Raw genomic sequence first — 27782 nt, 5'->3', positions numbered from 1 at the left:
GATTCACACCAACCCCACAATTGCAGCACAGAGGTACAAAGAGTTTTCCACTCCTCCTACAGTCCCATGGCTTCCCCGCTAGGAAAAGGGGGAATCAGAAATTTTTATTTCTGCAAAATTGTTGTGACTGATGACATCACCAACCTTATACGGTATCGGTATAAATTCTGGCAACAGGATTTCAGCCAATGTCTTTCTTTAAACTCTTGCAATAATTTCTAAATCTACATATATACATAGCAATTAGCACACACACATTCTATGCTAATGTGCACATTCCTTTCACCCCATGTGTAAATATTTACCTTAATTACTGCAAAGATGGAAGTACTCTTAAAGACAACTTATATTTTCCTTCCTCAATATCCTAACCCCTTCGTTCTTACCTTCTTTCTTTTTTTAATACAGTGGTGCCTCGCTTAACGATGATAATCAGTTCCAGGAAAATCGCCGTTAAGCGAAAACATCATAAAACGAAATTAAAAACACTATTGAAATGCACTGAAACCCGTTCAATGCATTCCAATGGGGTAAAAACTCACCGTCCAGTGAAGATCCTCCATACGGCGGCCATTTTCACTGCCTGTATAGCGAGGAATCCGTCCCTAAACACAGCAGGGAGCCATTTTAAGCACCCGGTGGCCATTTTGAAAACCCGTCGATCAGCTGTTTTGATCGTCGTAATGCGAAGAATCGGTTCCCGAAGCAGGGAACCGATCTTCGCAAAGCAAAAAAAAAAAACCATTTAGATCATCATTTTGCGATCGCAATTGCAATCGCAAAAAATAATCGTACAGCAATTTCGTCGTAATGCGGGGTAATAGTTAAACAAGGCACCACTGTATATATTTATTTCTTTTAAAAAAATTAATAAATATAAAATGAGGCAATCCACATACGCCTCCCTTCCTGAGTATGTTAATCCAATTGCTAATGAAATGAAATCTTTTCATTTACTCCCATACAGTTCTTCTCTGTGAAATCTCCCACTACCACCGCAGGAAGCCTTGTGGGAAATTTCTCAGGGTACCTCATTCTATTTTGTAGTTGTATTTCCCAAAAGAAATGCAAAGCTGCCCCTTGGTGATTACAGTTTTTGCACAGAGTAGTATTATTCCTGCTCAGGTTTCAGTGAAAAGAGCCTTGGTGTGCACAATCTTCTTCTGTCTTTCTGTGCATAACAGCGGACAAAAAACAGGTGTCAAGTGAGACCCGAGCCGCATTTTCACAAGAAGCCAGGGAAAGCTCAGCAATGCAGGGGGAAGAGTCATAGCAAGGAGCCTCAGCATGTGAGCAGGCGGAATTAGCTCAGAAAGAGAAATTTTGTGAGCACTTGTCACATCCTTAGGTGGACCCATGTGGGACTGAATTGTAGAATGCTATTCTGTTGGGCTCCATGGTCACTGCAGATGGTGACAGCAGTCATGAAATTAAAAGATTCCTGCTTCTTGGGAGGAAAGCGATGACAAACCTAGACAGCATCTTAAAAAGCAATCACTTTGCCAGCGAAGGTCCGCATAGTCAAAGTTATGGGTTTTCCTGTAGTGATATATGGAAGCAAGAGCTGGACCAGAAAGAGGGCTGACTGCCGAAGAATTGGTGCTTTTGAATTGTGATGTTGGAGGAGACTCCCCTGGACTGCAAAGAGAACAAACCTGTCCATTTTGAAGGAAATCAACCCTGAGTGCTGACTGGAAGGACAGATCCTGAAGCTGAGGCTCCAGTCCTTTGACCATCACATGAGAAGAGAAGACTCCCTGGAAAAGACCCTGATGTTGGGAAAGTGTGAAGGCAAGAGGAGAAGGGGACGACAGAGAACGAGATGGTTGGACAGTGTCATCGAAGCGACCAACATGAATTTGACCCAAATCCGGGAAGCAGTGGAAAACAAGAGGGCCTGGAGTGCTCTGGTCCATGGGGTCACGAAGAGTCAGACACGACTTAACGACTAAACAACAACAAATTCGGTTGATACTGCTTCCCACAGAACTGTGCACTAGCTGCTGGCAACCCCTTGGGATCTGTAATGACAACTGGAGAATTGATGGCATGGATGAATGAACAAATGCTAACCTCTTGAAAGATCTCAGATGTTATTTGGTGGCTCCTAGAGATCTGGCCACAGGTAGCCCATTGCAGGGCAAAGTAGTTGAGTGATGTGCAGGATTGTGTGAACTGCTCCTAAGGGGTAAAGTGTGGTGTGCAGACCTGTATCAATGTGTACTTATGACTCAAGGTGTGCTAGCGCAAATGTTTACGATGGTCGTGTTAGTTTCACGAAGCAATAAATGTTCCTGTTCAGGTTTAAGGACAGACCTTTCTGTTCAGTATACATTGCTTTCTAAAGCATAACAGAACCCAAAGAGTTCTATAACCACACACACACACACACACACACACACACACACACAATTTTCGTGGTGATCTATTTCATTCAACTTCTGTACTTCTTTTTTTATTGCTTTCTAGTTATTAAAGGGTTTTCCTTCTTTGTTTGATTTTAAAAGTGAGAATATATTATTTTCTTAATGGAACGAGGCCAACTTACTTAAAGTTATTATTTCACCAAGGGCAACTTAAAGCATTGAGTGAGGAAACTTTTACACTTAGTCTGTGACAAAAAAAGACAAGTGAAATCACCTTGGAGAGAGATCCTCTCACTTTTAAACTGAAGGAAGGGGTAATAAAAGAGATGGATAGACCTCTCCCCTAATTTCGAGAGTTCGAGGCTGTGAGGTTCATCATCCTCAGTTCCACCTGTGCTACTCTCACAGTGTCTCTATGGTTAGTACCTGATCAGGCCATGCGATGTATGGGAATCAGATCAGAGAAGGCTAGCGTACATGAACACTATAGAAGAATCACAAAACTGACGCGCTGGCCCAACGGATGAAAAACTACCACGGTGTATGCTGAAGGTTATATTGTTCTGTTTAGAAGCATGGAATGTCATCCATTTCCTGTATGAAAACACCAACCACATATCTGTTTTCTTCTCTTAACAGTCCTGCAGCACGACTATCCCATTTGGAAGCACGGCAGACAGACCAGGAAGGTGTGACTTCCTTTGTCCTCTATGCAACATTTATGATACAGGATCACGATCGCCCGCAATCCTTGGTGGGAACTGTAAAATGTGATCACGTTACTAAAGGGCTCTAAATCATTCATAAGCAGGGGGCGGGTTAAGTTGGCTGCAACCTTTTTATTTTAGATATTCAATTTGTTCGACACATAGTGGGGCCATAGGCATGAAATGTTCCTATTTGGGGCATACATTGCCAGCCTGCTAGGTTCTGATGTAGTGTTGAATCCTTTGCTTGTTCTTTGGCATCAGGATTGGCTTGCTCATCGATCTGGTCTCTGATTTATTCTTTGCTCCTGGCTCCATCACAGAACGCTAGGCTCCAGATCCGGAATGATCTCAGTTCACCTTGGTCACAATTAGGGACGGGCCTTCTGCGTTTAAACAAAAGGCACACAACAGGGAAGAAGCTTTCAATTTGTGGGAAGCCACAAGGAGTATTAATTTTGCTTCCATTGTTCCTGTGTGCTGAGTCCATCCCGGACTGCAGTGGCTGTATGGCTACCCACTTCTATCTTAGATATAGTAGTCTCCTTTTTTGCCCTTTCTCCCTTGACGTGGTGGTGCTGTGGGATAAACTGCAGAAGCCTGTGCTGCAGGGTCAGAAGGCCAGCAGCCGTAAGATCGAATCCATGCAACTGAGTCTCCTCCATCTCCTCGCCAACCTAGCAGTTTGAAAGCATGCAAATGTGAGTAGATAAATAGGTACCATCTCGGTGGGAAGGTAAAACGGCATTCCCTAGTCACGCTGGCCACGTGACAATGGAAACTGTCTGCGGAGAAACGCTGGCTCTACGGCTTGAAAATGAGATGAAGCACCGCCCCCTGGAGTTGGACACGACTGGACTAAAAATGTCAAGGGGAGCTACCAAGTCATCAGAGCCTAAAAGGTTGGTATAGGAAATAACTAAAGCTTTCCCCAAACCAGGAAATATTATACAACAGATGTCCAGCAAATTTGTACCTTACTTTACTTTACTTAAACCTTTATAGACATTTAAAAAGAGAAGGAAAATACAGCCATAACAGTTTGTGCCATAATATTACAGACCAGGGGGAACAATCATGGAGGTTTGAACTAGAAAGGTGATGAAGGAGGGGGTTGGGGAAGGGGTTTTGACTTAGAGACCGCTAGTAGAAACTCCGCTACCAAGCTGGAGATGGTCGCCGAATAATCACTTAAAAGGATAGGAACAGGGTCAACAAAGGAAACAAAAAGAGAAGACAGAAGGGGTTCAAGGATATTGTTTCGTAGGTATTGGTGAGCCGGGCAACGAAGTAATATGTGTTCTAGAGTGTCTGGCTCAGATGAGCAAGGAGGACAAAGCCTGTTGTTGCATGGTATGTTTGCAAATCTGCCAAAATGAACAGCAGATGGAAAGATGTTTAGTCTTGCTAGCATAAATGCTCTTCTTTTACTGGGATTAATTAACTTACTAAAATAATTTGAGGGTCTACCGAGTGAGGGAGAGAGGCCGAAGAAGTGAGGGGAACAAGTAGGGTTTACATTAGGGAGTAATAGATTGAGTTCCTGTTGCCAGAGTTTGGATTTGATGATTTGGTGGGCTCTGTGAAGGTTGGTGTCTGAAAGAGATTCAGGGGAGAGGTCCAGAGATGCGAGCTTAGCATCGAGAAGTTTAAACCACTTGGATGAGAAGGGATCTTTTAATGGGTCATTGAGTAAGGAGTCAGGGTGGGTATTGAGGTGGAGTCTAAGCCAAAACTTGAAGGTTAGGGACCAGGCGGTGGTAGAGGGGAGACGGATGCCTGATTCAAGTATCAGTGTGGATAATCTAATTAGGTTAGGGACCCCAAGGATCCTTCTGAGGAAGGAGGCGGCTACTTTGTCAAGGTCTTGATTTGTACCTAAAAGATATGCTATGTTTTCCAAAAGAGTTTACGTGGTGCAGGATTTAAGATCTACCTTTCAACTTAAAAAAAAAAGAATCAAAACTAAAGAGATGTAAATCCAGAGTTTGATAGAGTCAACATGTGCAACACTGCCTGGAGACACACCAACTAAAGTGTGTAGGCTTACATCAACGGGGGAGTTATTTTGTCCATGTGGCAGGCAACGGACATGTGTTGATGCTATGAAATATGCTCCCTCCTTTGACATTCCTGTAATAGTGGGGTGGCTCACTTCCCTTGTTTCCATGGGCTTTACGGTCCATAAAGTTTAATAACAAATTTAACAGCTGAACAGTGGAGACATGATTATTGTGGGAGAAGGTTTGCTTTATAAAAACAGGGCCCACATTTCATCAGTGTGATACCTTGCAAGCAGCCCAGGCCGCCTGACCTCCATCCATGCCTGTATATAACACAGATATTAGCAGAGACACCAACATAGATCAGTAAACAACACAATATCTTATTAGACAATAATAACTCATTCTTGGACTGACTGGTTTTCAGAGGGTCTGAAATGTGCTGTTGTGTGTAATGTCCACCATGGAACTTGAACACCGGTGCACCGGGATGCAGCTGTGGACAAGGGTTTCATGACCCCAGCACCCCAAAGAGATGACTGATGATGGACTGGGAAAGCCAAAAAGCAGATCAAAGGAAGAAATCCACATCACTGGGGAAATGCAGGAAAAAAAGTTACAGTAGGACAGTGGTACCCTCGTGGATCGGTTCCAAGCCCTGCTGTGGATGCCAAAAAATGCAGAAGTAGTGAATGCTATATACATAATATTGTCACTGGCTCCTTCTAGTGATAGGTTCTGGTAAATACACCATGAAAATACATAGAAATAAATATTTCTGTGGTTTTTAATTTAAATTTTTCTGGCACCAGGTAAGTGAATCTGTGGATGCTGAAAGTCAAATGTCACAGTTCTGCTGGCCCAAACACCATGGTGTGGGGACATTTTTTGTAAGTCCAACTTTTTGAATAAGTCCAATATTTAAAAAATACACCAAGCTCTAGATTTAATTAACATTGTGGATAGCCGACTGCAATAAGAATATAAACTGCAAGCTGGGTCCTATCTCATGAATAAAATAATCAACTTTTGAGTGCCCATCCTACATTGTTAAGTCAAAATGTGGGCAATAAACCTAACCCACATCCCCTCCAGTTATTTGCATGGCCCCACTTGACAACGCAGACGCCGGGTTTGTATTTCCCAGAGACAATGGCCAGAATCCAACTACTCATATATGCTTAGATAAGGGAAGTTGTGTAAATTATGAGGTTGCGACTCATGAACAAGGTATTGGTTGCATTCTTGTGCCATCTGCACAACTGAGTATTGACCCAGAAACACATCTGGCCCCTCGTTAATGTATAGCAATTTGCTATGAAGACGTATCTGATTTCCGTTAAGCAAGTGTAAATCACCAATTAGATTCTGGCCGATCTATTTATGCTACCGTCTATGCATCCTTGGAAAGAAAATCACTGCCAGCCACTTGATTTCTTCTGTGCCACTCATCAATGACCTTTCCTTCGAGTTCCACACCCAGAAGACTTTACTACAATGGTTTGGGCATCTGGCTGCAGAGGCAAAAGTTGGGAGTTTGATTCCCCTATGTGCCTCCCGGACAGAGGCTGGACTCGATGATCCATTGGGTTCCTCCCAGGTCTGCAGTTCTAAGATTATTATTTGCTAGCACGTGATGCCAACTTCAGAACTCAGCCATTAGCGAACGAGCCAGCTCCCACTCTTAAGATCTGAAGAAAATCATATTCTCATAGGAAACAAAGGTATGCCTTTCCTTTCATTGGAAGAATTAGTATAACTTTTATTACCCTACTGGAATATCTACACTGTATAATTCTGATCTCCTTTTGTTGCTAATGGAATCTGACATACCTCTCACGTGAATTGTGCTAAATGCTTTTGCTCTTGCAGTTCCAGAAAGTCAGGGTGATTTCACAAAGGCTCCCAACAAACAAGAGGTAGATTGAAACATAAAAAAAGAAACATGAATTGTCAATTCAAAAAAAGGACCAGCGATTTACAAAGAAAATGTTAGGTTAAAATATCTGTGTAGACGCCTTTAAATAAATATACTGTAAATAGATGGCACTGCTTTAATAATCCCCTCTAACTGTTTATCACTGAATTTGACACATGAAGCAGTATCAGAGTAAATCTACCTAAAAATACTTTGCAATTAAATGCAAACATTTTTTTCACATGAACCAGTAAATTGAGAGTTCTTCTGAGAGGAGCAACATAAAAGCCGTTTGTATGGTTTTATTGTAATTTTAATAGGCAATTTCACAGGTAAACAGAAGTGCTTGATCTCCATTCAATACTTCAAGAATGTGCTGCATTTCTAATAGTATTGTGTGTACAAGTATACAAGATGAACAAGAATTATAATAAATGAGTCATTTTATAATGTAAATGGCACCACTTTGCAAACGTGTATCTGTAAACTGACAAAGAAGCACGAGATTTATAGAATGGGTGGGTATCCGTCTAGTGAATTTGGAATCAGACACAATAAAAGGATAGAGGAGCAGAGAAAGCCCTTCAGGATACATAGTCAACATGGTCCGAAAACAGTAAGGCTGCTATAATGGTGGACCCGTGTCAGAAGTCAACATCCTTAAGACTTTTCTGGTGGTCCAGCCTGCATAGGTTCCCAAAGTGGTCTATATGGACCCCCAGGGGTCAGTTTCGACTTGCAGGGGGGCCACGTCAGAGAGAGAAAAAATTAGGGGTGCAAGTTTAGACTTGTATCAAAGCTTTGCAGGGGGTCTACGGAAAACAAATAAGTCAGCAAGTGGTCTATGGGACAAAAAAGTTTGGGAAGCTATGAATGGTAGCGTGGGGATATTTATATTTTGTAGATCGCCTTGGAGTGCCTCAGGGCTACCATTTTGCTGTCAAGTGATGTCTTAGGCTAGTGCTATGTTGACAGCATGGTGGGACTTGGGGCTTAACTAAACAATAGAAAAATTCTGAATGGTTCCATGTGGTAAGTTGAGTTTCATGTTATTCATTTCAGCTGATCACACAGAATAAAAAGAGGGGAGGAAATCAGCCTTGTTTGCAGCTTGCTAACCATTTGAATCCTCTCCCTATCATATTTGCTGCCTCTATCTGATTGTTCCCATCTTCCCTTATCTTTTCCTTCCTTCTTTCCTTCCTTCCTTCCATCCACCCACCCACCCACCCAAGGTTTGCTGTTCTAGTGCCGGACCAGCTAGGTGACCAAAGACAGAAAGAAAAGGAGCAAGGAATTGGCAGAGACCCCAGAGTTAAGTTTTCACTCCAGCCTTGTTTGTAGCTTCTTAAGGAAGCTTAGATCTGCTTTGGGTGCCCAAATTAGCAAGAGGTACAGTTAGAGAAGAGATACCCTAACCCCTTTTTATTCCTTTGTTCAATCAGCTGCCCAGTGTTAGAGTGGCAAGCCTTAGGAAAGGGAAGGAAGGAAGGAAGGAAGGAAGGAAGGAAGGAAGGAAGGAAGGAAGGAAGGAAGGAAGGAAGGAAGGAAGGAAGGAAGGAAGGAAGGAAGGAAGGAAGGAAGGAAGGAAGGAAGGAAGGAAGGAAGGAAGGAAGGACAAGTGTACACATTTCCTGCTTGGCCTCTCCCCACTATGTGTGAGCCAGCTGTGGTTGCTTCTGGGCATGGGGAAAATGACTGCACATGTCCAGAAGCAGCCTTCCTGGTTATGTTATAGCAAACCAAGAATCGGTGAAATTGATGCTTGTTGTTTCTTGCTTGTTTATTTATTTATTTCTACTTCTATAAAAGCATGCTAGATCCCATACTGATGTATAAGAATACCTGTATCAAATGTATTTGTTTTCTGGCTCAAGGATGAACAGTTTTGCCTTAAACGCATTGCCTTTTTATATGCAACTTCTCCACGAAACTGTTGTTTCTTAGACCATACTATACATTTTGACTCGTGCTTTTGTTGGTAGATGGAAGACAGGGGCCAGTGGAGAAGTGTAGAGGTGGGGACTCAAACCAGGTTTTCAGGAGGGGGAAAATGCTTGTATTATCCTAGGAAATAAAGTATTCGGAAAATATATTTTGTTAGGAAAAAAGAGCCACTTCTGTTATGACAGCTTTTCTCCTAACGTCTCAATGGACCAAGAGTTTATGGCTTCACCCATGGCATATGGGCTGTGGCCCAAGAGAGCTGAAAAGGGTAGAGAGAAGCCAGGGAAGCTCCTATCACGTTCTGTCCCCCCTCTCTTTGTTGATTCCGCCTAGGACTCAGCAGTCATCCTGAGGGGCAGAATGATGTACTGCAATATAACAAGCTCCCTGACATTTTGAAATGCCTTAACCCTTGGCTTCCTATCCACCTTTCAACCTGCGCGGCTTCTTCTCCCCCACCCCCACCCCGCTGTGAGTGTTAACACCAAGAGGCTTCGCTGTACAGAGCCAAGGAGAGGTTGCCATCCCTTTGTCCTTGAGGTAATTAATCAGCAGTGACTCGCTGGTTCATTAATAATGCTTCCTGAAACACTAGTTACAGGATGCTGTATTTCTTCAGTTCGATCTAGCAAGCAGGGAATGGAAACAAATGAACAGGGAAGTTATCCAGAGAAACTTGAGAGAGGACTGGGGGGGGCAGCTCTGAGAAGAACACCAGGGAACACATGTTTGGGGCATAGGCGAGCGGATTGCGTTGTCAGAAAGTTGCACTCAAAGATAATTCAGTTTTATTGCCGAGCCGTGTGGGTATTACTGTTACCAAGTCTTAAACACCAGCTGATGTCTCTGGAAGTGTCTATGCTTTCCTCAGTTTCCAAGAGGGGGGATAAATTTCAGGGTGAGCAGTGATGGTGGAGGAGAAAGCTTGATTTTGTGCAAGATGGTTTTAAGGTCTGGCTGCCCAACTCTATCAATTCCTAGCCATCACCACCACACATTACGCCCCTTGTCCAGTTGCTCCCAGATGGGTGCTTGTTTTTTGTTACGGGTTACGATATCTGCCCAGCTGGGTTTGACCCAGATTCTTGGGCCCACGGCTTAAAGGACCCTCCTGCCGATTCATTCCCACAAGCAGCCGGCCCACCCGCTGGCCTGTATTCCACACCTTGCCGCCCCCCATCTCTGTTCTATCAGAAGGTCCCATTCTGTCCATATCGCAAGGAGTCACCTTCCCCTCATTCCAGGTTTCAGCCTTGAAATCTCAGGATGCGGTAGAGCAATCTTGTGGCTTACCTTTATAGAGGACAGTGCCCTACAACGAACTGTGTTCCATTTAAGCAGTCCAGGTCCAGTGTAAGATAAAGGAACATAGGAAAGCAGAACAGGGGTCTTGAGGCTGTTCATCAGACAACTGGCTGAGACTGGTCCCAGTCTTTTCCAGTACTGGCTTTTTATTTATAATAATATTTTAATTCAGATACATATGAATTACTATATTGAGCTTTTCTGCAATTTAGAGAGTCTGTTCTAATTATGCCACATAAGCAGCTAGCTAATTATGTGTATATAATGGCTTCCCATTATATTGGTTGAACATCCTATCCATCATAAAGCAAAAGAAGCTGTCCTAAGTACCTTGGATTTGGGACAGGCTACTTGTTTGCAAAGGGAGGTAGTGGCGCTGCAGGTCAAAGCACAGAAGCCTCTGTGCTGCAAGGTCAGAAGACCAGCCATCGTAAGATCGAATCCACAGGATGGAGTGAGCTCCTATCGCTTGTCCCAGCTCCTCGCCAACCTAGCAGTTTGAAAGCATGTAAATGCAAGTAGATAAATAGGTACCACCTTGGTGGGAAGGTAACGGTGTTCCGTATCTAGTTACGCTGGCCATGTGACCATGGAAACGGTCTTCAGACAAAGCCTACAGCTTGGAAATGGAGATGAGCACTGCCCCCTCGAGTCGGTCACGACTGGACTTAATGTCGAGGGGAACCTTTACCTTTACTTGCTTGGGAGGCATATGGGGTGGAGAGGAAAACAGATTGACAGCACCCATTTGAGCACCTGGCTTCCTGTGTACAGGCAAAAATAGGGGGCCCATTGGTGGTGGTGGCATAGGGCACAATAAAAGACAGTGCACTCTGATTGCTCATCATTTAACATCTAACCAAACTGATGTTGAGTCAGTATTTGGCTTCTACATTATTGTCTTTGATTCTTGGAGAAGAAAGTGTGATCTCTACCATGCTTTCTCACCAGCAGGAGGAGGAGAGTACCGCACCTGCTTTCCATTGGTGCCCACAAGTGTTTTTTTTTTAAAAAAACCAAAAGGCACTACTTTATTTTAAGTGTCCCACATTCACAGTACTTCCTAGTGCAAGTTGAGCTTAGAGACACATTACATGGATCATGAGAAGACTTGAAACTGGCCATCAGCAACTGATCACAGTTGTTCTGTCTATATTGAGCTGACCTGTATTTCTGTTTAACTTATATTAATAAATTCTAAAAAAAGGATCTCTAGCCTAACATATGGACATGTTATGCAGAAAAATGCCCTTTTCTATTTTCTTAGTCTTTCTATGTGAATGGAAAAGTTTTAAAGAACACTGTCCTTTTCTAATTGATGCCCCCCCCATTTGATGTCATTTCCCCAATGTGGTTCTTCTCCCCCATATGTACATGGTACTGTTCTGCTTTTATGCTTGCTTGGACTGGGATATTGGATTTGATTCTCATTTGTTTGACTCTTAATACAGGATGCAAATATTATATTGTTTCTTCAGAAGGGAGTCCCAAACAATTAGTGTTTGAGCAATGAGATACTTAATAAAACAAATAACGAAACAGTAGAATGCCTGTTAATTCCTTAGTCCCTTTATTTTTGTAGTCAAATTCCAGGGATTAAAATTGTGATTTTTCATTTACTATCTGGCAAACTGTTACTAGTAAGTTAGCATGACTGCTACAAATAAGTGCCTCTATTAGATTCCATTAGAGTCATTTCAATGGTTTAATTTATGCTAGATGGAAAATGACATTTATCAAACATTTGATTTGATGGGCAATGCATTTATGGAATAAATAAAAGATTAACCAGCAAATAAATCCATTCTGATTAGGCAATGTGATGTTCTAGCATGTGTTACAACAGGTAATCAGAAATCCTCAACAGAACCCTTCCAACTGGATTTAAATATATATAGATTTGACTTAAGTAATCTAGATTTTTTATATATAAACACATCCTGAAGACTAAAGTCAACTTCTCGTTGACTTGGTCCTTTGTTAAGCTACAATGCAACCATGTCATGTCATGTCATAACCATCATCCCTTCTCACACCCTGAGGAGCTGGAGAACAGTGGGACATCCTTCCAATCCCTTTTCATAAAAGTACTTTCTCAAAGTTGTCAGGGTTGTAGAATTTCTGTGGCTGTCGCCCAAATAGCACATTTGTCTCCTAAAGCAAGACCCTCTTCCCTAAAGTATGAATGTGGTCATACAGATCCTGCCCTTAGCATTCACCGCTACAGCAGTTACTTGCGAGGTTGGTCAAGTCCTTTAAAAATTAATAATAATAACAACAATGGTGCAACGTAACTCTGAACTAAAGTTCCTTTAACAGGCAAAATAATTTCAGATTTCCTTGCCATGTAAGCACAAAAGAGTGTCTGCTGCATTTTTACTACAAAATGGGCAGGGGAAGGAAGATTACCAGCATATATAGGCCTTGTATATTGCAGATCTCCATTTCGGCAACCCAAAGAGGGAATATAAGCTTAAAGGGCTGAATTTAACAAACCTAATTATCAAGGCTTAATTAGTACCAAGGGTAAAGCTTCATGGAACACCTGCAGACTTAATTTATGTCCTGACAGAGAGGAACAAGTGTTAATGGGCTGTATTTATGTTAATACCTGAACCTAGGAAAGCCAGTGGGATAAAACAGACCACGCACTAGTTTTCTGTTGCAAGTTACAGGACAAACATAAAACGACTTTATTCTTAATATTGGTTTGTTATTCTAAAATAACTCCTGTGGGAAAGAACAGATAAAAAGCTTTAGAAATAGAGACACAAAATCCCAAAGATAAAAAGGAGGTGTAGGGAAGGAAGAAAACGGTTCCCAAAATAGGTATCAGTGCAGAAAATGTTACCGATGGCTATTTACCGGGCAATTAACAATCTCTCTAATTCTGTAGGTTAGCAAAACCAAAGGTGGTGTGGAAATAAAAACTGTACCAAATATACACTATCAAAAGATTCAGATTCTTGTGAGAACAGATAAGAATTAGAGATCAGTTAGAGATGTAAATTGTCACCGGTCTTATTTATATCCATGTGAACAAGAAACCATAGACTTCTTCATTTTTTTCACTTCACCTGTGACAGGGCACACATACTCTCAAATTATTTTTGTGCAAATAAAGCACAAATAATTCAAAATCCGAAAGCCTCTGCTTTGTTGCTTGGGCTTTGAACAATCAGAAGCATTTGATGGAGTGGTTGCATCTTTTTAAACCATCAATCACTCTTTGTGTGACTTCTCTGTCTATAACTTCACAAAGGGAAAAAGACAGTAGATGTGTACAGAGGCATTATGTGCAAATTGTAAAAATCTCATGGGAAAAGCCACTTGTCTTGTTCTTTAGGTAGAGGTGAGAAATCTCACGTAGACTGAAAATTCCTCATTGAACTGTTTCGTCATGTGGAGGGATCTTTAATCATCAAGAAAAAAATTGAATTTAGCAATTCTTCATATCCCTATCAGTGCTTGAACATGTGCCATGCCTCCAGAACATGACAAGTTCAATTATGTACAGGGATATGGACTTCAGCAAATGTTCAGTCATCCCAGCCCCCTCATACTAACTTTGGACAAAATAAAGAAAGCATTTATTTTGTCAGTGATTCTCACTCTTCCACTTTCTTCACTTTTCCATAATATAAGTTTTCCTTTTTAGCTCCAGTAACTTATAACCAGTTACTAGTAAATGTATAATGCCATATATATTGCCATAATTACCGGAAAGAGTATGGTATGGTGGACAGAGCGTTGGTCTCGGACCTAAGAGACACGGGTTCAGTTTTCCACTCATGCAATGGAAATGCACTAAGAATAGCAAACCACTTGAAATTCCGATAGACCTCAAAAAGCCTCCAGAAATTTGGTAGCATGTAAAAAACAAAGACTGCAATGACCCATTCTCTCAAAAGATTCTCATTTGGTTAACCTCAATTTCATCACTGCATTTTGCTTAGATCTAAAAGTCACATGAGCTATTGGCAATTTCTGTTTACACATGCTCAGACCGCTTCGTGCTACACATCAGCTGATGTACAACAGGTACAATTGTTAAAACACTGCTATCATCTTCTTATGTAAAAGATAGGGAGGCTAACATGAGAGGCATACATTGCCACATGTGTTCCTAGGTACAGTTCCATGTCTTCTTCTAAATAAATGTTAGCCCAAGTTACAGGGGGAAAAATATGGTTAGCCCACAACCGTAGTTGAGTGAAGGATTCTTCTGTTGCCAAGAATTCGGTTTTGGTTACAAACCCATGTTTCAAAACAGCATTATGTTATGTGTGATTCTGTCTATTACAAGTTGACCAAAGGAAACATATTCTGAATTCTGTGAATTACATTACAGGTTCTGGAGATACTTAGTCACCAACCAGAACACAAGCAACCTTTACTACTTGTGCTGTCTGTCTGCCTATAATATTTTTACCTTCCTTTCTCCTTAAAAAGGACTCAAGGCAGCTTACATCATTAAAAGGATGTAATGAAGGACCGCCTCCTTCCATATGAGCCTACCCAGCAGTTAAGATCTAGCCAGGGGGCCCTTTTGAAAGAGCCATCCCTCAAGGAGGTAAGAGGGATGGCTTGTAGACAAAGGGCCTTCTCAGCAGCTGCCTCCAGACTATGGAACGCCCTCCCGACTGAAATTCGTCAGGCGCCGACGTTGATGACATTTCGGCGCCAGGTCAAAACCTTCCTGTTCCAGAAGGCTTTTAATTGAAATAACATCAACTGTGGGTCCTGATGGCAATTTTAATTGTATTTGAATCATTTTATCTTTTCTTGTATTTTAATTGAATTTTGATTGTTGTGAGCTGCCCAGAGAGCTTTGGGTAGAGTGGGCGGCATATAAGTTAAACAAACAAACAAACAAACAAACAAACAAATAAAGACAATATTTAACACTAAAAACAGTAAGTAAACAAATACTAAACAGGATCAAACCAATGGCATACTAAAATACGGTAAACAAAAGCAACATCAAAAGCGCATTCAAAGCAGTTAAGGCACAATGATCCATTTAAAAACCCCACTTAGGTAGCTAGTCATTAAGGGGAAGTTTGCTTGAAGAGAAAGGTCTTTGCCTGCTTGCGGAAGGGCAGCAAAGATGGGGCCAGTCTGGCCTCCAGTGGGAGGGAGTTCCAGAGTCTGGGAGCAGCAGCAGAGAAGGCCCTCTCCCGTGTCCCCAGAAAGGCCTCTCCTGATGATAGTAACACTCAAGCAGGCTCATAATGGGATCGATCCTTGTAAAAACAAAAAGCCATAAACACATATAAAATGTTTCCGATTTAATGTCATCTCTTTTTAATATCCACCCTAGTTTCCCCCATAGCAGTTTATGTTCAATAAGAGTTTCTCTTCTTACTCCTGCCTAATATCCTTCCAGATCCTCTTAGAGAGCAGCTTCCAGTGTTCCCGTTATCGATTTAGTTGGCTGACAGAAGTTCATTCCAGCAACATTTGCCCACCAGGAAACGGAAAGATGAAAAAATGTAGGCAAGCTGGCAAGCCATAACCTTGTCTCTAAAGCATCTTAACCAATCTACTGCACAGGGATGTGGGAGAATGGAGAAGGTGGAAGTAGTTCTGGAGATCAACAATGGAACTGGGTGACAGATACAGGCATGAGGCGTGCATTACACACAGACAGAAGATTATTTGCTACTTGCCGTAGCACCCATAACAAATGGTTGGTGTTTTGCTTCAGCTGTTTCCTTTACTTTGTGTTCATCTTTCCTTCAAGAAGAATGGATAAGGAGGAGTGGGCAATTTATAGAACTATCCTTCCCGATTTCCCACTTCTTCCATTTCCTTCATCAGCTGTATTCTTTCTGCTATTTCTAGCACAGCAGGTGGGAAAAAGACCTCAAAATTTAATCTTACTTGTGACAATTATTTATATAGTGGATACTGACCCCACAGATAAAGACGTTTTACTGTACTTTCAAAGGTGCTACAGGAATGTGTCGATATAATCACAGAGCTATTGCCTATTCTATTTGATCATTCTTGGAGAACCATTCTTGGTGAACAATTCTTGACGTCTCTAAGAACTAATCCTTACTTGGATTTCCAGGTGTGTGAGAACCCACCAGAATAGGGCATGCCTACAAGTCCAGGCTGAGACTCGTTAATTAACAGCAAGATCCTGCTGTAAGCTACATCGTTTGCCTTCCACTGGTATAACAAAGGAAAAGGATTTGGGCCTATTATTCTGGGACTCTTTGCTTTTTGGTTACTTAGAAAAGGGAAAGAAAGACCAGGGGTACAAAACAAACTCTTCTCCCGCCTCACAACGGCTTCAACTATAACCAGAAAGAATGAGTGGCAGCTGAGGCACAGCATGCATCAGCATTTGAACTATGTGATATTCCGTCGCCCATAATTAGTGAGGCATATCCCATTAAAGCATAAGAATAACTTTTCAAAATTATAGCGACACTACAGAAGCAGTGATAGGTTTCCTTGTTCACTTACAGTGATTCAGTCATGAGTGACTTGTTGGACTGCCTCATCCTAGAAATTTGGGGGGTGGGGAGCACCTCTTGCTCAAGTCCAAAGAAGCCTATGCATGCAATTTAGTTACACATCCATTACATAGGAAAGAAATCGATTGCATGTAACTAATTACTTGTAAAGGAAATATTGAGTAGGAATGACAGCAATCAAAGAACAGCATAGGCAACGATTGTGGCCCTCAAAGTTATTGTATCAGAACCATTTTCTTCCATGAAACATATTTCCTAACTTATTTAAGACCCATAACATGAATCACTGTAAGCATTACATTAATGTGTAATCTACTGCAAAGAAACCACAGTAATGGATCACCGACAGAAGACTATTTGTTAATTTATTTTGCCTTCTACAAAGTTCTGAATACTGGAAAAAGAGAGGGGTTCCAGTTCAGTGAATACTTTTCAGACTCCACTGGACTTTCAGATAAGAGTGATATATGGTCGTCGCAGGATGTGCAGGCATTCAGGACAAAGAAACAATGACTATATTCAGATAACCAAGGATTCCCAATTGTACACTATGGCGCCACGGGGTGCTGTGAATTCCAGGCAGGGGCGCTGTGGGAAAAGGCAGGAAACATAGAACTATGAAGGTTAAAGAGGAGCTGTTCATAGCTCTATGTCTAACAGGAAGAGGAAGTGGAGGCTGTGTGCCTGCCTCTCCTTTTCTCATCTTTATTGTTCCCAGTGGAAGTGCTGGCCAGGTAGCCTCGGGGGTTTCCTGTGTCGGGAGCTGAAAGGAAGTGGGCCTCAGAAATATTTGGGTGGAGGAGGAGATGGAATGGCTGGGGGGGGGGTTTCAAGATCTTGGTGCGAAAGAAAGACCTGATGGTCCCTCTGAGCAAGGGGAGCCATGGCCAGTGATTAAAAAAAGGAGCCATGAGGCCAAGGTGTTTGGGAATCACTGCTCCAAACCATAGTTGAAACGAAGTGGATTTGAGTCTTGGAACTTCTTGAACACTCCCCATGACTCTAACGCAAGGCCAATTGAAGAGGAGTAATAAATCACAGTATAACCAAACCATAGTTTCCTGTTTTGTCTACAAACAAGAAACCTGGGTTTGTTAAGATTGCAAATATAAACTTACTTTATGTTCACCGTGCACATGAAAGAATGAAAGGAGTTTGTAAGTCTCAGATCATATCTATTGGTTCTTTATTCTCCATGGAGGCCAAACTTTAGTATGTTATTGAGCATGAAACAGTAAAATGGTTCACAGAGGAGGATCAGAAACTCAATCATCCTCACCAATATGGATATGAAGTGAAGGATAAGTGCCTTAGAACTGCAGAAACCAATGATTAACTAGAATGTGAAAGAAGAGAGCCCTTTCCCATCCTAGCCTATGGTGGCTGAGGCTGATGGAAAGGGAATCCCAACGAAATCTGTGTGTTATATGCTACCAAGTCAGAATTGACTTCCAGTGAGACAAATAAACTTTTAAAGATAAGTGGCATATTTAAGAAACAGTTTTATCAGTGTCACTTCCCACCCCATTGGCTTTCCATGGCTCAACATGCATTCAAACCATGGCCTCCTGAATTCTATGCCATCATCCTATCTATCATACCACATTGTGCACCTGCCCCTGCTTTATTGGCTCAGAATACTATACCACTTCCACTTCACTTCATAAAGTATGTGCAGCTCAGCTATGGGGTTTATTGATTGGTCCAGCAGATAGAGGTTTGCTATTTAGATGACCACATTTGTTGGGAATAGATGGCTAGGACATGACACTGGTGGGCCTTGCATGAATGTTTTACTATATAGTTTCTGTAGTACAATTCCCCTGGATTGCTAAGAGAACAAACCTATCCATTTTGAAGGAAATGAACCCCGAGTGCTCACTAGAAGGACAGATCCTGAAGCTGAGGCTCCAATAGTTTGGCCATCTCATGAGAAGAGAAGACTCCCTGGAAAAGACCCTGAAGTTGGGAAAGTGTGAAGGCAAGAGGAGAAGGGGCCGACAGAGGACGAGATGGTTAGATGGGGTCATTGAAGCGACCAACATGAATTTAACCCACCTCCGGGAGGCAGTGGAAGACAGGAGGGCTTGGTGTGCTCTGGTCCGTGGGTTCATGAAGAGTTGGACACGACTTAACAACTAAACAACAAGTACAATTCATATGTCTGATGAAGTGGACCATGTTCCGTGAAAGCTTACATTAAAATATAGCAGTTAGTCTTCCTGGTACCATAACATCTACAACATCTATCTGTTTGTTGCTTTTGTTGTGTTGTATGTTTCTTAGCAAAATCCAAGTATCCTACTATTGAGTCTACAGTTTTTCCATCTAGCATGAGAGTATCTGAAAGATATTTGGGTGAGTTAAACCAGGATCTGGATATGTAATTACTCAGTTACATGATCTCGCTGCTAGGTGTGAATTCAGCACAGATTATTCACACTGACAAATCCATTTGAGAGGCTGACTATCTGGGTAAATTTGCCACAAATAAGGCCAGCACTCTAGCCTTACTCTCATCATCATCATCATCATTCCCACTGATTTCCTGTACCTCTGAAGAGGAAGAGTTTTACCAGGTATGCTCTCTGTATATGTGCGTGAACTCACAAATGTTCTGAGACACAGTTGTCAGCAGTGTGTCTCATTAAATCACATTCACACAGAGCTATTTGACAGGGAAAATATGGTGGAATACACACACACACACACACACACACACACACAATATGCACATTGGGAGAACTGCAAAGAGTACGGCAGAATTTCATGAATGGCAAATGTAAATAAAACATATTTGCTGCAGAAATATTGGCCACAATCCTAATGGGGATTTACGCTGACTTCAGTGGAACTGCATAAATCATGAGAGTGAATTGTTGATGTTTCAGGAACTGCTGCTCACATTTCACTCCATCAATTAGCAACAATTTATAGAGTTCCATTTAGGTCAGTGTTAAGTCCCCAGTAGGATTCTGGCCACTAAGACAGATGTGAAGTTTGATAGTAAAGTTGCAAAAATCTAACCAACTTTGTAACAGGGGCCCCACTGTCCAGATGTCTGGACCAGAAACCCCATGGATAACAGGTTTCCTCCTCCATGTTCAGGAAGACAACATGACCATGACCAAATGAGGCAGTGCTGGAGCACCAGCCTCTACCTACGGCGAGTTTACCCTAATAGGTAAAGCCCGAACAGGGCTACTCCTTTCATATTAAACAGACAAACAAATAATCATTGAGATGAGGCAAACCCACACATGCACAGGGGGAATCAGCACTCAAAACTCAGCAGTTTTTTCAACCAAACAGTTTACACGACTGACTAATCACACTGAGTGAGTCAACCCCTTTGCTTCAAAATAGCTATTGCTGTTTTATAACAGGATTTTATAGTGCTTGAGAAACTAGTGGGCAGCTTGTTAACCATAACAGTCGAATCATAAAATGCACTGAAGGATTTCTGAAACTGATTTATTTTATCTGTTAGACAGGTATGACTAGCCTTTACATCTAAATATATCTCCCTTAAGTCAGATATTATTACACAATGCTCTGCCCACAGAAAAAAGTTTCAGGCTGTAACACTTATTGAGAAGTCCACAGAGCATAGAGAGACTCCTTTTAGAGTAAAAGTGTGCATAGATGGGTGCTGCCAGTCCCCGCGAAAGCTCCTCAAGAAATCTTGAGAAAGCAAGACCAGAGGAAGACACGGACTTACGCTTACTTTGCCAAGTGAGGAGAAATGTAGGCGTCTGCTGTTAAGTGTTTGTGGGCTGAAACTCCCCAGAACTCTGGCTGGGGAATTTCTAGGAGTCAGAGTCCCACCCAAAACAAAACAAGTGAACACCCTCTATCAGACAGTTCTCATTTGCTTGTTGTGTTCACACGGGACTTGGTTCACCAAAATAAAAGCTTTGCACACAGACATTGTGAGCAAACTCTGAAAACCTGGGAGGAAAACAAAAACATTCACTGTCTTGTTATAATACTGGAAGTGTGGAAGCTCTAAGGAGGAAAAAAACCATCTCAATGTCAAGACATTGGGGCTGATTGCAAATGTCCTCCTAGCTCCACGTTGAGGATGAAAAGCCAGTTTTGACTCCTTATATCTTCACCGTACTTTTAAATTGTGATCCCAAGCCAAGGGCCACAGTTACTGTACTTGAGGATTCACTTGAGACATGCTTAGAAACATGATCACTGTATTTCTACTTATCCCATAGGTCAAGTGCTAGGACTGGCCATGGATCTTAGATTAAGTGGACCTAAATTAGAATTAAGCAACAAATATGGTTCATAGCACTGGCTCTACAAAACTCAATAACCTCCAGATCTAACACATCTTTGGCATGCCTCTCCTGCTTGAAATTGATGCGCCTGTGTGTGTGTGAACACCCTCAGAAGAATCATTAGCCATCTTTCATGCTCTGGAGGTCCTTCTTGGCCAATTTAACAAAGAACGATGTAGCACAAAAGAGACAAGTTGCCTGCTAATGACAGGAAACAGTTCAATATTTTATGCCACCTTAAAAAAGTTTTCAGCAACTGAAGGTGTTCTCGCATTAATTCTTTGCATCAATTATTGACAGGGAATTTAATTTAAAGGCAAGTAGTCAGTAACCTAGGGGTACTGTTTTAAATAATTTATAACTGCTGCATGGGTGTAATCATATTGCTATTGATTAAGACCCAGTCACTTCTATCAGTCCAGTGTGGCTTATGCTAATTAATTTTAGTGATATCACCTTTTTAACACTGTATTTCTTGGTAACAGGAAGTCATTACAGAAATAATTTAATAAAGGGCCACGTTTTACAAGTTCATTTGATTAGTACTTTGTGTCATTGGTGAAGTAAGAGAAAAATACATTAATAAGAACGGTGGGTTAGAAACGGTGGAAATAATATATAGAAATTAAAACACAAGACAGGTTGTGAGAGAGGCATTTAAATGAAGTCATAAAAACGGCTGTTGCATATAAGCAGAGAAATCATGTCAAGGCTAGACATTTTCCCTCTGCAATATTTACTATGTGAGAATCACATTTAACACTTTGAAGTATTATGATTGTGTTTCTACGTTTGGGCTGGTTTAGGGACTAAAAGCAAAATTGTTTTTCACTCTAAAAACACCTTTACATGTGTACTTTTTTGTCAGGGGAGTACAGAAGTGACAAAGGTAGTATGCCATTGTTTGATACTGGCCGTGTGTTTGCAACCCATAGTGCTTATAACTGGTGGTTAAAAAAAAACAACTAAAAAGAAACCCCCACGATTTTTATCCATAAATCACTTTAGATGCAACAAGGTGGCACTGTTTGTATGCCTCCTGAATTCTCACGCAAAGCAGTGGGGGATCAAGCTGGAAATACGTGCCCATATTCAAAAGGAAGTGTGCAAGGAAGGGAAATGAAATCTGCTACACTTTCCATATTACATACAGTAGTTTGCTATAGGGTTGAATGAATGAATGAATGAATGAATGAATGAATGAATGAATGAATGAATGAATGAATGAATGAATGAATGAATGAATGAGCTTTATTACGGTCACTGACCAGCAGATATATCCAGATATGTCTATAGCACAAAAATACAATGATAAGTAGCATAAGGTAGCATGTACACAGTATGTCACATGTACATAATATGTTACAATGTAGCTAAATTAGATGAAGCCTCCTTAGTTTCACTAGACTGAGGATTGCCAAATTATGGTTTTTTTTGGACCACAATCCAGAGAATCCCGTAGCCAACATAACTCATTATTTTTTCCCTCACCACTAACTGTTATATTAGAGCAGGACTCTGCTAGGTGATGGGACCTTACTAGATATCAAGAGCCACACCAGAGAATCACACATACTATAGGGTTTGGATTGTTTACCGTATTTTTCGCACCATAAGACGCACTTTTTCCCCACAAAACAGAGGGGTGGAAAGTCTGTGCGTCTTATGGAGCGAAGAAAACAGATTATATTTTCCTGTTTTCTTCTCCTAAAAAATTGGTGTGTCTTATGGAAAGGTGCGTCTTATGGAGCAAAAAATACAGGTATATAATGAATAAAAGTATAATGAACACACCTTTCATGATTGATCACTGTCATTAAGCTGTCCCCCTTCTTCCTGCTCTCAGGAAGCAGCCTCAGAAAATGTCTTTTTCCGAGCTAGTATTTTGCTAGTTGGTATGTGTCCTGAACTTGATGAGGACGACAATGACTTTAATGACACTAAGGCATGAATTGTTTAAGATGATTTCTTCACAGAATTTCTTAACTACATGATTATGAAACACTGAAAATATTTTCTTACAAGTCGTTATGAAAAATATTTGGAAACAGCAACAGACAATAATAATTCCACATACATTGTAATGAATGCATTATTTAAGCTGTGGGGTTGTGGTGGTATAAGAATCCTTGCCATGGAGTTTTGTCAATTATGTTTAGAAGTCTTTGGTTCTAACAAATATTCAAACAGACCTTGAATACAGCTGCAGACGTAACATAAATATGTCTTATGCCAGAGTTAGAAAGCTGGCCAAGCAGCTCAAGTCAACGGAATTGAGCCTCCACACAGAATCCTTCTGGTGCCACTGGTTATTTGTTCCACAAAAGTGGTGGGGAAACTGCCCAGCTACAGTACTTGAGAAGTTATGCCGTTCTATGGGAAGGCAGACTGAAATCATTTGAAAAGGACCTATTTCTCTATTCACTCAAATGTACTGCTCAAGGACCAGGGGACCCAGTCATTTATTTATCCCAGTAGGACTGGAAATGACTTCTATCTCCCTGCATGCCCTTCAGATTGTGCAGCAATTAACTGGGAAATGCCCCACCATGGGACCGAGATGCTACTGAGGTCTCTCTCTCTCTCTGTGTTATGAAAACTATGATCCTTTAAAAAAAAGTCAGTGTAAAAATATGTTAAAATAAAATAGACTATAAATAAATAAATTTTATAAATAAATATATAGAGGTCCCCCACTGTCCTTTTTTTCCCCCAGCCCCAAATGCTACTGAGCAAGAGATCCACCTCGTCATTTAATGGCCTTGAAAATTATTATACTGGCCAAGCAAATACAGCCCCAAACCAAGGTGTGGCAGTCCTTTTGATACCTTGTTGGTACAGGCATTTAAAACGACAGGCCACGAATTCTCAAGACTTTTGAGGGATCTCCTACACTTAGCAGCCAGTGATGCTGGAAATGAAAATATGTCCCAACACGATGGTTTCAGTTAGATGGGACACTTGAAAATGAGTTGTTTCATTCTCATCCAATACATTTTGAAAGAAAGAGTCAAAATTTCTGCTTTGATTCTGAAGGACAAAGAAGAAGAGTCTCAGGATAGATAGATAAATAGATAGATAGATAGATAGATAGATAGATAGAGAGAGAGAGAGAGAGAGAGAGAGAGAGAGAGAGACGGACGGACGGACGGACGGATGGACGGACAGGTAGATAGATAGATAGATAGATAGATAGATAGATAGATAGATAGATAGATAGATAGATAGATAGATAGATAGATAGATAGATAGATAGATAGATAGATAGATAGATAGATAGATAGATAGATAGATAGATAGATAGATAGATAGATAGATAGATAGATAGATAGATGATAGATAGATAGATAGATCTCCCTTTAATTCAATTAAAAATGCCCAACACATTTCAGCCTGAATTTTATGGACTTCTTCAGGGGCGTGGATTTTTGGTCTATATTAGATCTTGCATTCGGTCTGTACACAGCTCCACCAGATTGGTTTTCACTAAGAACAAATAGATTTCAGGATGAAACGTGTTAGGCATTTTAAATTGAAATGAAGGGAGAGTTAGGTTTCTTTCTTTCTTTCCTTCTTTTAACATACTGAGACAGTGGGTTCTCCTTCAGAATCAGATTCTTTGGATGTTCCCATCCCTTTTGTTCCTCACTTTGAAAGAAGAACAGCTTTGTCAACCAGCTGTGCCTACTGGCAGTTGAGTATGGCGCATATTTGACGATTTCCAACCAAAGGCAGAAAAAATGAATTCACAGGGTGAAAATGGCAAGCCCTCTTAACACTAATGGGGAGACCCGTCAGTCATGTCGGGGAAGTTACAGGATAATTTGAACGGTTGCCGTTCGTCCTGCATTTTATGCCGCAGTTCTGACTAAGTACGGGGCCCCCTTCCCCAGCGATGTCAATCTTGGACCATCTATAAGCACTCAATTAACTTCTTGTACTTTGCCGAGGAAAAAAGCCTGACAGAATAATTAGGCAGGTGTGCTCTGACTTTTCATGTCAACACTAATAAAAACGATGATCAACTTTGTTGTTTGTCTACCTTTTTAAAAAACAGCAGAACGGCGACATTGTCTTTCAAACAGATGGCAAGAGTGGAAGAATGCTACAGCCATGGTATGGCTGAACCACCTCTTCTAGGGTTAAGCCTTTTGTGCTAGCATCAGCATCTTCTGGAAGTTCACCTTTTAAAAGGAGCCCGGCTCTTTTCTCTCTCTCTCTCCCACCCCCCACCCCTAGCCTTCTTTTTTGGTTGTAAATGGCACTGACACTACAACAAGAAAGTTCATTTTCCAAAGATGATTCATTAGGAAATAAAATATTCATGGCTGACAGATTGAAGGATCACCATAGAGTTTTATTTTAATGCACCTGTCCTCTTTGTCAAGTCCAATATGGGATGTCATCCCACCAAAGTTTTATTTAGAAATTGTTTGTCAGAGTGAGCTTTCTAATGTGAATGAAAAATTCATCCCCTCATTAAGAAGATTTTACATGAAATGTCTAGGATTTTCAATGAACACGAGGACATGAACCAATTACTGTTAAACACTTAAAGAGACAGTCCTCTGCTCACTCAGCAAAACCCCCAGGTGGAGCAAAATATGGAATATCTTATCGTGAACACACAATGAGAAGTTTAGTTTTGGAGAGGGCATATAGTGTGTATGTATGTGCAGCCAATTTTAAACTCTTGTGTTTAGGAAGATTTGGACACATTGATTCAGGCTGAAATCTTAACTGAATTGTAGCTGAATAACAAGGCTAATAAAACAGCAACTCTTGGAAAGAGGAACTGGGCCCACTTTGGGAACAATCTAAAGATGCATTTGCATCACTACTTCGCACACACGTGACAACCCCGATATCTTCCTTTTCAGTCCCAGTGCCTGTCAAGCAAGCAGAAATGGGAGCAAGAAAAACTCTACCGCCTGGGTGAAGGCTTAACATTTGTACATCCACTTACTGGATTGCACCTCTTATTGCTTTGCCTTATTGATCTGTACTTGAGATGTACAATTTGGGAGAGGGTTTATAACCCCTTTTATCTACGTCTATGAATGGCAGCAAGGAGTGGGTGGTAAGACATCGCAGAAGGAGAGAATGACAGCCAAATTACTACACGCCGCCCGCCCCCCCCGCAACACAGAAACATACACAAAGAGTCATAAAGATGACTTTAAAAGATTATTTGTTTCCAGCCATCTGTTCCCAGATGGTCCACTCCTGCAAAGGTAAGAGTGAGGATGAATGACTTACAATCCCCAGCAGCACCATCTTAAATGTATTTATTCATAAGTAAGTCTCATTGAATTCAGTGGTACTTACTCTCAGTCAGGTAAGTGGGGATGACATGTGGCCTGAAAGTGCATCTGTAAAAAAAAACAGTTATAGCCGTTTGATGCCACTTTCACGTGAAATCCGATTCTGTGCAATCTTCGGATTTATAGTTTGCTGACGTTACTTGGAATTCTCTACAGGACAGTTCAGGTACAAGCCCTCGAACTGCAGCAGTAAGACTTTTGAACAGGGGATACAAAGTGGATCCCCAAATTGCAAATCCCTGGAGTCCAAAGAATGACAATAAAATCTTTATTTATTTATTTTTATTTATCTATTTAATTATTTGTTAAATAATTACAATTGTGAAGTGCAGACACACTGAGAAATCTCATTTGGTGTTGATAAATATAATCGATCCTATTTCTTTAGCAGACCAAACAGGACTGATATCTAGGTTTCCTACAATGTTTCATTCAAGCTTCTGGGTTGTCTTGCACCAGGATTATATGGTACAATGATTTAGGATCCAAGGATTTAGATCAACCTACATGGTATGAAAGCTGAATCTTACTTCCTTTTTTACATCACCTGAGTTTCCCAAACAGCAGTCCCATATTTGTTTGTTTTGTTTATTTTTTTTGTGGCACTCAGCAGTATGTGAAGACCTCTGGAATGCTCGGTCCAATGTATGCATGTTTTTTCAAAGCCCAACCATAACTATAAATACATTTTGATGGACTCCAACAGCCTTTTTGGGGGGGGGGGGGGCTTTGTCAAAAATTTGACACACCATGTCAAACAGTAAAAGGATTTGGAAAAGAATCTTAAGTGTAAGCCTTGTGGTGCTGGAGACCAAGATAATCAAAACTATGGTATTCTTTATTATGATGTACAGGTATAAAAGCTGGATGATGAAGAAAGATGGCAATTTTAAAAAAAAATTCAGTGGTTCCGGTGTCTGGCTGTGGAGTGAGCAATCGGGAGGGAGTTCGATTCCCCATTGTGCCTCATTGACTGGGGCTGGACTCCAGGATCCCAAATGAAACCAGCCAATTTGCTGTGTGAGCAAAGTTCCTTGTGAGACCATCCCTAATAATCAGCACTTAAGGAACTCCCTCTTCAAATAATGGGTGACTTGTAATGTGTACTCCAGGCTTCCATTTTGACCTCCTTCTTTGGTATGAAGGCCTGAACTTTGGTTTCAAACAAAATAAAAATATAAGTAATACACTGAACAGTACAAATAGAGGCATGGCAGTGTGTAGTGCTCTGCAGTACTAAGCCTGTTTTTGTTGTTTGTAAATATTATGCCTCCTTCATGGATTGCTGCCTTGTCGTGGCGAAGGGGCTTGAGTAACTCAGAGAAGCTATGGGCTATGCCATGCAGGGACACCCAAGACGGACAGGACATAGTGGAGAGTTCTGACTAAACGCAATCCACCTGGAGTAGGAAATGGCAAGCCACTCCAG

The 27782-nt window shown here is 41.2% G+C and overlaps 1 protein-coding gene across 2 annotated transcripts in view; it reads right to left on the bottom strand.

Annotated features, from left to right (window-relative positions):
- Nucleotides 1-27782, bottom strand: part of WWOX (WW domain containing oxidoreductase) — a 605441-nt gene that overhangs the window by 193111 nt on the left and 384548 nt on the right. Inside the window, exon 9 of one of the 2 annotated variants that reach the window (XM_078380482.1) lies at nt 11671-26401. The exons of the other annotated variant lie outside the window; for it this stretch is intronic. Within the exon in view, the coding sequence (XP_078236608.1) occupies nt 26360-26401 (42 nt within the window). The 3' untranslated portion in view covers nt 11671-26359. Of the gene's footprint in view, nt 1-11670; nt 26402-27782 lie in introns of those variants that run through there. 2 annotated transcript variants of the gene reach the window in all.

This window comes from Pogona vitticeps, chromosome 10, assembly GCF_051106095.1.
Source record: "Pogona vitticeps strain Pit_001003342236 chromosome 10, PviZW2.1, whole genome shotgun sequence".
In the NCBI taxonomy this organism is placed as follows: Eukaryota; Metazoa; Chordata; class Lepidosauria; order Squamata; family Agamidae; genus Pogona; species Pogona vitticeps.
This window is presented reverse-complemented; position numbering and strand designations above follow the sequence as displayed.